The sequence below is a fragment of the Zea mays genome, chromosome 9 (genome assembly GCF_902167145.1).
Source record: "Zea mays cultivar B73 chromosome 9, Zm-B73-REFERENCE-NAM-5.0, whole genome shotgun sequence".
NCBI lineage: Eukaryota > Viridiplantae > Streptophyta > Magnoliopsida > Poales > Poaceae > Zea > Zea mays.
In genome coordinates this window covers 62,544,366-62,554,797 of record NC_050104.1, presented here as the reverse complement: position 1 = coordinate 62,554,797, position 10,432 = coordinate 62,544,366, and the positions used below count along the sequence as shown (strand labels likewise).

General features: G+C 40.4%; 1 protein-coding gene across 6 annotated transcripts; it reads right to left on the bottom strand.

The window, feature by feature from the left end:
• Positions 1-2,721: 2,721 nt before the first annotated feature.
• LOC103638554 (thioredoxin domain-containing protein PLP3A) lies at positions 2,722-8,446 on the bottom strand. 6 transcript variants are annotated; one of them, XM_023301014.1, is made up of 10 exons: positions 8,411-8,446; positions 8,113-8,328; positions 7,327-7,875; positions 6,040-7,229; positions 5,119-5,295; positions 4,539-4,611; positions 3,527-3,599; positions 3,386-3,447; positions 3,156-3,259; positions 2,722-3,080 (listed from the first exon to the last, which is right to left on the bottom strand). In XM_023301014.1, exons 5-10 carry the CDS (start codon positions 5,204-5,206, stop codon positions 2,974-2,976), a joined length of 507 nt encoding a protein of 168 aa, XP_023156782.1. In that variant the 5' UTR covers positions 5,207-5,295; positions 6,040-7,229; positions 7,327-7,875; positions 8,113-8,328; positions 8,411-8,446; the 3' UTR covers positions 2,722-2,973. The 6 variants fall into 6 exon arrangements, with proteins under 6 accessions (XP_023156782.1, XP_020400425.1, XP_023156781.1 ...); XM_020544836.2 differs by having other exon boundaries at positions 8,278-8,328; positions 8,411-8,433; XM_023301013.1 differs by lacking the exon at positions 8,411-8,446 and having other exon boundaries at positions 6,040-6,572; positions 6,954-7,229; positions 8,113-8,382.
• Between the last annotated feature and the right edge of the window lie 1,986 nt (positions 8,447-10,432).

Genomic DNA, 10,432 nt, shown 5'->3' with positions numbered 1-10,432 from the left:
ATAAGAAGTTCTTAGTCTATCAAAGAAAAATTATACGGAATTGGAGAAGGTACTGTATGCTGTTTTGATGGCCTCCAGGAAGCTTCGGCATTATTTTCAAGCTTACAATATAATTGTTCCTTCTTCACAACCTTTGAAGGACATCATGAGAAATCGAGAAGCTACTGGAAGGATTGGAAAATGGGCTGCAGAGCTCAATGAATTTTGTATTGATTATGTGCATAGGTCTTCGATTCAATCCCAAGCGTTAGCAGACTTCATTGCTGACTGGACGCCAGGGGATCAAGAGGAAGAAACGAATAAAGATGCCGAAGTATGGACAGTGTTATGCGATGGGTCTTGGGGAACCTTCGGAGCAGGAGCAGCTGCTGTGTTGGTTTCACCTTCCAAAGTTAAAACTTGTTACGCGACAAGACTTGATTTCAGTTGCACAAACAATATTGCTGAGTACGAAGCTCTGCTCTTGGGTCTCCGGAAGTTAAAGGCAATGGGAATCAGAAGGGCCATTCTTAAAACTGATTCCCAAGTTATTTCTAGTCATATTGACAAAAGCTACAAAGCAAGAGATCCGAAGCTTGAAAAATATTTAGATACAGTCCAAAGGATTGAGGCTTCCTTCGAAGGATTCTCTGTTAAAAATATTCCTCGTGGAGAAAATGAATATGCTGATTTGTTAGCCAAGTCAGCAGCACAGGGGCTGCCTTTACCTTCGGAAGTATTTTTCGAAACAATAAAAGCACCTTCGGTCGAGCTTCTTGAAAGAGCAGTCCTCAACATATCCCCTGTTTATAGTGAAGATTGGAGAACTGAGATCATCTCTTTCCTTCAGGGCAATTTTCTTTCAGATGACGAAGCTTATAACAGGAGGATAGAAGCAAGAGCTCGACCATATGTCATAATAGAAGGGGAATTATACAAGCGTGGGGTATGTTCCCTGTTACTCAAGTGTTTATCCAGAGCAGAAGGCATAGAATTAATGAAGGAAATACACGCAGGCATGTGTGGATCTCACATTGGATCTAGGCCTTTGCTCGGAAAAGTTTTTCGTCAAGGATTTTATTGGCCAAAGGCAGCTTCAGATGCAGCGGATTTAGTTCAAAAGTGCGAAGGTTGTCAGAAATGTGCAAGAGATAAAAAACAACCTTCGTCTTTAACTCAATTAATACAACCCACTTGGCCGTTGCAAAGGTGGGGCCTTGATTTGCTAGGCCCATTACCACCAGCACAGGGGAACTTAAGATATGTTGTAGTGGCAGTTGAATATTTTTCTAAGGGGATTGAGGCAAAGCCTTTAGCCACAATAACTTCGGTTACTATTCAAAAGTTTTTCTGGCAAAATATTGTTTGTCGCTTCGGAGTGCCGAAGGCCATTACTGTGGATAATGGGACACAATTTGATTTTGAAGCTTTCAGAGAATTTTGCGATCAAATTGGCACGAAGATTCATTTTGCATCAGTTCGACATCCGGAGTCAAACAAACTTGTTGAAAGAGCTAATGGGATCATAATGACAGGGATAATGAAGCTAATTTTCAATCAGCCTAGGGGAAAGTGTCCAGAAGAATTAATCAAAGTGGTGTGGAGCCATAACACAACAGTGTCAAGATCAACAGGTTTTACGCCATTCAAACTATTGTTTGGTGACGAAGCAATAACCCCAAAAGAAGCCAAAGCAGGATCAATAAGAACAGTAGCTTCGGCAGAAGGCGAAGATGCAGTTGATCACTCTGTGGAAAAAGATGCTATAGAAGGGATCAGGCTTCAAGCTGTGGAAAACATCAACAAATATCAAGCTGAAACAATAAAATGGTGTGACAGAAAGGTTAGGCTAAAGAACATTGAGCCAGGACACTTGGTGCTTCGAAGAATAGCCAACCCTGAGACAGTAGGCAAATTACAGCTGAAGTGGGAAGGACCTTTTTTGGTAGCATCTTCGTCAAGGCCCGGTTCCTATAGATTGAAGGATATGGACGGCAACGACATTCCTAGATCATGGAATGCAGATGAGCTTCGGCGATATTATGTTTAGCTTGATGTAATTTTCTTTTTCTATTCTTTTTTGTGGCACCCTTTTCCTTTCCAAAGGGGGAGAAAGGTTTTTAATGGGGCCACAACATGTAATTTTCATTATTTTAATTCTATAAGAGTGATATCCCCCAAAAATGTAAATGTAAATGCAAAGTAAAAATAAAAGAAAACAAGGAGAAGCTCAAAAGTCGTTCCTAAGGGAATGCAGAGCTTACATTGAAAAATAAACGCTGATTCCGCCGAAAGTAAAAGGCGAAGAAGCTCCTAAGGGAGGCTTACAGCGAAAAATAAGCGCTGATTCCGCCGAAAGTAAAAGGCGAAGAAGCTCCTAAGGGAGGCTTACAGCGAAAAGTCAACGCTGATACACCGAAAAGTAAATGGTGAAGCCGAAAAGTAAACGACCAAAAGATTTGAATCATTCCCAAGGGGATGAAGGGCTATGATTATGGTTTTTGAATATGTGTTTCGATATTCATTTGCACGATACATTACATCATGTCATTTGCATTCATAAACATTCACTAGGTGAGTGCCCGTGCGTTGCAACGGAAACATATATAATACTAAGATAATTTATATGTGAATATGTGTTATACTGTTATGAGAAAATATTTCATAATCCATTTGTGAAAAAGTCATATGCCACAACTGCCAAAAGGCAGAACAATGTCTTAAGAAGCAAGAAAGACAAGCTATGACATACTTGTACATGTTCTTGTTGTGGTGTACCATCCTATGATAGCTGAGGAAAAACGAAATAAAAGGCAGCTACAAATCCTAGCTTTTACACACAATGGATGCTAAAGAATCTCTTGTACATGTTCTTGTTGTGGTGTCTGGTACCGATACATGGTTACACAAAACAATTACAGTACAGCACAACACAGAACAAACAAACAAAATCCAAAGTGCAAAAACGGTGAGTCCTCAATCCTCATCTCAAGTTCAGTCTGAGTCAGAGTCTTGAGCAGTTGAGGACCTAACCCTCCTATTCTTAGCCCCGCTTTCTTCATCGTCATCGTCGTCATCTTTCTTCTTCTCATCGATTATCCCTATAATTTTTTTGGTCTGTCAACACATTTACCGTCCTAGATTGTAAAGAGTTGTTGTATGGTTTCCATGGTTACCTTTCGTCTTGAGAATAAGAATGTGTTCCAATGCTCTTGTCAGAAAATCGTCTTTACTTCTGAGATCTTGAAACCCAACTAATCGGTCAACAGCAATATCCTTCCTGAAAAATGACAGGGGTCATAGTATGGTGAAGCAGGTAGTAATGTGAGGCAGGAAGATTGCAGGGTACAAAACAGCAATAAACATTATCAAATGGGCAGGAGCGACATAAATCTTATGCGCTTACTTGAACAATATTACACATGGCAGTGTCTTGATTGCCAGTTTGGCCACAAAGAATGGAGCATTCTGCAGTTAGTTATATATGGAATTAGGCTCCATGATTATTAAAAGGATGTAGTTTATAGCCAAGTGGTAGTATACAGACTTCAGCATCAAGCTTGACGAATTTTGTTCCCACGTAGACTGGGGCAAGGGTCTTCAAATGCTTATCCATGATCCTAGCAAATATTCAGATAAAATAATTTCCATAAGTGCCAAAAGGCAGAACAATGTCTTAAGAAGCAAGAAAGACAAGCTATGGCATACTTGCAACGGTAAAATTCACTGTGGTAAAAATGGCATATGACTAACAGTAGATGGGTGGATAGATTGATGTGAAGTCATAACATCAAGAAGCATAACATGCGCTAGACTGGCAACAAAAGATGATCATTGTAATACAAACACATATTATTGTCAGGTGCAAATGATAATCCAAGAGCACACATGAATCAAATAGACCTTCCATAACTCGACCAGATGGAATGTTGAGCCACGGCAACATGTTAACTATAAATCATGAACGATCTGATTAAAATGATAACATAGACATGTGATGGGTCTGGTACGTAGGTAGTTGAAAGTTAAGTTACGTTTGCAGCTATCTAAAATGATAAATTTCTACCACGGTTGTCTAAAATTATAGCTAACATGTTAATTATAGTTAACATGTTATGTGTCCATATGACTGTCGATATTTGAAAAACGCATATCTAACATTTGAGCATAAGCACAAACACTCTTACCCATCATCTATGCTTTTGTATCGGGTTGCATGCTTCCTCAATATGAAGGCACATGATTATGAACAGCATCACCAAACTATCCCAGACCATTTGCAAAAATTATGAAGGCAGGTCAGTAGCAACTATCACTACAGTTCACATCCAAACTACATTCTACATGCACTTGAAATTGTTTAAACCGAGAGTCTACACCAAAATCAAACAATCAAATAACATCTAGCACTGAACACCATGCACATTGAACAACAAGCACACTGAACACATTGGCATCAAGTATGTCATTTCAATACATTTTTTCAGTACAGTTGATTTTGTATTTAGGCTCAAGCAAGCACTGAACAACAAGCAAACTGAACACAAGCATGTACGTACATTGATAAATCAGCGCCAAACTGAGAAAATTTTGCTCCCCCGGCACCTCCCTCAGTTTGCCAATTCAACTGTACTGAAAACATGAGATGGAAAATAGAGTTGCAAAGAAGCGATAGTTGCTGCATTGAAAAGCTAAAATCACATATAAAAATAGCCATACTTTCCTATTTGCCTTAGCACTTAGCTAATAGACTATGGGACACGTGATGTATTTAAAAATGCAGATGCAGTTGGAGGAGAAAAAAATTACAAAGACTTAAAAGGTTATGGTTATGCCTTGAAAGCGTACGGTGTATGATGTGGACACAAACAAGAATCATGTAAGCTTCAACAGGGACGAGACACACTTTTTGTAAAGATCTGGTTGCATTCGAATCTAAATGATGGAACCTAGCCATTCAAAGTCATCGATTGTTTCTTTCAGGACGACGGATTGAAATTCCAGACAGTAGATCATATTATTTCCCCATGAACTAATATAAGCAAACAGATGACGCATATCGCCAACATCGCCAACAAATAAATAATTTGGTAACTATAGCCATGATAATATAAATGGCCTACTTGTGACAATACTTACAGCATGAACACCTATTGGTGGAATCGAGCGGACTTAGTGATGAATACAACGAGTGGACCATTGTCAGGTGGAGATGCTCTTGCTCCATTGGTAGGAGCAGCACAAGAGTGATCAGTGGAGTGTCTTGATGTCAGGGTTTATTCTGGGGTTCTTGCAGAGCTGATGTTGCCGGTTACACTGAAAGTCATTAGAAAGAAAGCCTAGTTAGACAATGAAACGGGGTTAACTGAAAAGCATTGATCAGAGAACCAGAATAGTGGGGACAAAAAAATGATGGATGCATTGTTTTAGTTTGTGTGACAAAGCAACATGTTGCTTATTGCAGGTATACTTCAATTCCTACCACCCTTTGGCCAAATATCAAAGACCTCTCTTTCTCCCAATAAAATGGAGCCTCATATGTTGGCAGTGGTGACAAACTACAATGCTGACTAAACAGAAGTGATAAACAAAAGTATGAAATAGTTCTTATCTAGTGTGGATAGCCCACCATAAGAGCATTGAGATTAATTGCAGATTATAGAACATAAGACAAAGATACAAAATAATCCAGTGTAGTGAGTACCAAATAATTCCACTAAAATTGCAAATCTTTGCCCAACTTCTTGGTGAAATTGGTACATTTCTTTCATCAAATTGACATAGAAGGCAGAACGTTGCACATTATAAAAAATAGTAGAAGGCATTAGTCCCTGGCAATTGACACATGAAAACCTTCATGCTAGAACACAATCCACTTCAAACAATCAAAATCAGAAGATATGTGAACAAAAAAATATAAGATAGAGTTTGATGGAAGGCTGCTACATTGTCTTCAACTGCTGCATAAATCTAACCAAAACCAAGCCCAGTTGTGACCAAGTCGATATCCAAACAACAAGCAATCGAGTGTCACAACTTCATTGCACACAAAGAAATCACCTGAAGAACGAACTGCAAAGGCTCGCCACAAAAACCGCAGCAGCTGGACTTCCCGACGGCAAGTTCACGGGGTTAGCCACGCCTGAACAAACCAACACAACAATGGCATCAATATTGTGAATGTACAAAAAAATTAACTACTGGAATTTATTCAAATCATGTCTTATCCATTCCCTCTTCATATAAAAGGATACAACAATAACCAATTTGAAAATTGAAGCGTTAGGTCCAAGGATGTCATATCAGCACACATAAAGAATGCATTCTTATAGTGACCAAAATGCATAACAAAATTAAATGAATCAACCATACACACATCACTTGCCAATCTGTTGGATGATCTGGCATGTCGCACACTCTAGCAAGCACTATACTTAAGAGAAATCACTGTCCTCCTCATCATTAAACAATGATGGTGTTCTTCCATGTCTCAGTATGTTGAGATGTTCATAATGTCAAACTTAGTGCTCGACAATGTATCAGAATAGTCTCCATAAATGTCATCTTAGTCTTCCATCTTCAGTTACTGAGTTCTGCAATTTTTTAGAAGAAATCGGAATAACATTCAGTAATACTAAACATGTTATGTGAAGGAAAATTGAATTCCTTTGTTATACTAACCTTGAACACTAACGTTGATGCTTTTGAATATTCCAGAGATAAGGTTAGACTTTGTTTTAATAAAATATAAAAATATATGATATCTTGGTTAGTTGGGTGTGAATGTAAATCTAATAACTAAGGTTCAAATCCTATTTATTTATAATTTTATTTTATCTAGAAGAGAAAAGATAAATATAGAATCGTGTAAACTGATAATTTATATAATAAAGATTTAAGCCGTAAAACATGAAGCAATTACGTGTCCGCCCAATCCCAGCCTACCCTTCGTGTCAACTTGCCTGCTTACGTACTTTAACATGATGATCTTCTCTGGTTCTGCACCTTGCACCCGAGCCTCAGTAGAGAGATTAGTGGCCAGACCTGATATTTTGGCTTTTAATGCTTGCATATCCAAGAAAAGCTTGTTCTTAGAACCAGTTGTTCCTCCTGTGTTAACACCATCATCCTCACGAGAAGAAACATCAAGCAGATTTAACTCAAAGCACAAAGCCAATGCTTCACCAGCAGCCATTCGAACAGCACGATCATCTGCTTCCAAAAGAGTAGTAGACAGAAATGCAATGGGCCTAGCAAGTAGAAAAAATGTAAGTTAGGTAAATCCACCGATAGGTTAGTGTGCAAAAACATACAATAGGAGGAAAACAGAGATGAGAGAACACTAACTCTTTCCAGCTATTTTTATTTATCCTCCATGAACCAATAGTAGTCAGGAGAAAATTCATGTAGATACAGGCATACAACAGCTGCTAACACAGGAGGCCTCCAACCATGTTCAGTCATCATAGGAAACTGGATGCAGCTCCTTTCAGAATTAGCTTGCACAATATGATAACAAGTAAATGGAGAACATTACATTTGAATCAGACTTTGGATGAATCACATCCCACAGGGCCATAAAACGTTACTGTATCATACTCCCTCTGTTCCAAATTATGTCGCTTTGACTTAAAACGTTACTGTATCATACCACCCCCTCTGTTCCAGATTATGTCACTTCGACTTTTTTTACATAACAAAATTTATGAACCAACAACAATCGAAGTGGCCTATGATTTGTAACAGAGGCAGTAATTAGCTGAGAGAAGCCAAAAACAGTAATCCACCTTGGCACGCTGTGTCTGATCACAATCGAGTGGATAAGGAGGAAGAGCACCCTCTTGGACATCATCATCAACCTTCTGTCGCTTATTTGATTCATCGTGCATTTTCAGGCTGCAAAAGAGCCAGTTCACGTAAATACAATTGCAGCCATACGGGAAGACCAAAAACTGTGGCGTAAGCAATTTTTCATGCTCACAACCCCTAGTCAGGGCATGATACACATACACCAGCCATGGTAAAATTCATTAGCGCGCATCATCTAAGAAGTATCCATGCATCAACTTAAAGTTGCTCATATCTATTACACAAGTATCACCAAATAAATAGGAGCAGCAAACAAGCACTTACGTCTTCTTCATCTGCGCGTAGAATGGAAGCAATAATAATGCTCAAACTTTCTGAATTATTAGTAGTGTAGTACTATGATCATCAAGAAAGGAAAAAACTTGCACATATATTATATATATAAGAACAATATAGGACCATTTCATATGTATTGAAAACTTTACTTACAAAGCCAAGGAATGCTGATGTCAGTAGAAACATGAAACCTGTCAGTGTAATCTGGAAAACAAATGCATCAATACTCAGGATTTCAACAAAAGAAGCACAGTTCATTGTAACAAAATGTGAATTGAACTCTTACCATTTTCGGTCTGCAGATCATCCCAGCATCAGTCAACCAAACAATGAATAAAAAGATAATGTTAGCACTTAGCGTGGATAGCTAGAAAAAAGAAGCGACAGCTTGATGTGTGCAAGCATTAGGTTGAAGGATGTTTGGAGCTCTGATTCAATCAATTAATCAATGAAGTGATAAGTCTAAACGACGTACTTGCATCTGAAATTTTATAGAAGCAGATGCGGAGGCAGTAAGACAGAGGAGAAGGGGACAACCGTCTTGCTGGTGGTCATCAGCTACCCGCCAGGGACACCACTCACCCGGTACCCTTCAATCACAACAGGATCCAGTTCAGCCTAGCGGGCGTGTACGACAGGATTCAGGCGCTGCAGGATCACGACGCAGATATCAACGGTGTGACCCCGCTATGGCCCTTGTCGAAGAGCGAGACAGCGACGCCGAGCGGCACCTCCAAGAGGAACGATGCCTTTCTGGTCCCAAACAAGAGGCATGAGACCCTGTTGTCGGACACGGTGATGATGGAGATCTCTGTGACTCGCGCTCTGGTGTCACCTGTCTTCGCGCCAGGGTCGTTGGAGATGAAGTCGGCGACTGCTCACCGATGGGGGCGAAGTTCCCTACGATTTGCACGACCGGGTCCGCTGACGGAGACTTGAGGCGGGGCCGCTCGAGTTTGTTGTGGATGGAGCTCGGCGGCGGTTGAATGATGCCAAGGCACCCAGGCGGTTTTGATCCACGCCGTCGACCCCATTACCGGTGAATGAGCGGAGTAAAAGGCGAGCACGAGATGGTGAGCGAAGCTCCCAACAACCGCGGACGTGAGGCGCTCGCCCGAATCATCCCGGATATTGCTCCCGTCTCTCTGCCTCGCATGAACTTGTGTATCTGGATTAGGGCGGTTGAGGGAGAGAGAAGGGGGAGATAGAGGCGTGAGCACGAGCGCGCTCGTCGGCGTTCCCGTCTCTCCACCATGCGCGCTCGGGTAACCAGATCGGGGCGGTTGAGGGAGAGGGGTGAGAGAGATGGAGGCGTGGGGAGGAGCCAGGAGGGAGGAGAGCGCTAGGGTTTCGGGTTGAGAGAGGGTGAGAGGGAGGAAGGGTAGCCGTCGCTGGAGTATGGTCCGCCCCAAACCTAGCTGGAGTATGGGTCGCACCAAAAATTCAGCCTAGAACGCCTGTACTATTGTTGTATTGTCTTGCAAAAAACTTAGTACCATACTATCTAATAAAGGAGACATAGAGCAGCTTATAAGCGTTGGCTCGGACTCAACAATAAGAACTTTAATGTTGAACTATATTGTGTTTGATGGCTGAACTGGTCAGGTTCAACTCATGCGGACGTGAAAATTTTTGCTGGACAAGAAGGCGAGCTAGGTGGGAATGCGTGGCCCACGCTGTGTGGGCCCACATGGGGATGGGAATGGAAAGGGGAAAACAGGAAATGAAAAAAAGGCAGAACAAAAAATGGCAGGCTACCCTTACAACCTTAATAAGTAGTAGAGATAAATGTAGAAAGATTCTGAACAATCTGGAAGTGCCTGGTTTCAGACACTGCTTAATAATTGTCTATATTGCTATGGTCCCCTACTTAAATAAGTGTTATGTATATGTTCTTATCTAATGCAGTGAGATAACTATTGTGCAGCAGCATTAGAATATGTTCAACACAAGACAGTACATCATCACATTTTGCATGCATTGGAGCTAGCAGTTAATTTTGTTCCTCTAACTATTATGTTTTATTTAATGTTTTTAATAGATGAAATAGTTGAAACGGCTCCTGTGTCATGCAAAGGATATAAGCAAACGGTAAAACACAAGGGGAAATATAAATGTAGAAGATTGGGATAAGAACTTGCCTCTGAGTTTTGTTTATTGCAGCTATTGATGGTGCGTCCAATAGATGGGATATGTTTAACCTGGATATCCAAACCAGGATATAAGCATTTCACTAAAAAACAAAATAATAAAATGAAGGCACGTTATAAGTAAACACTGTATTTTGAGCAGAGAAACACCTTAGTTT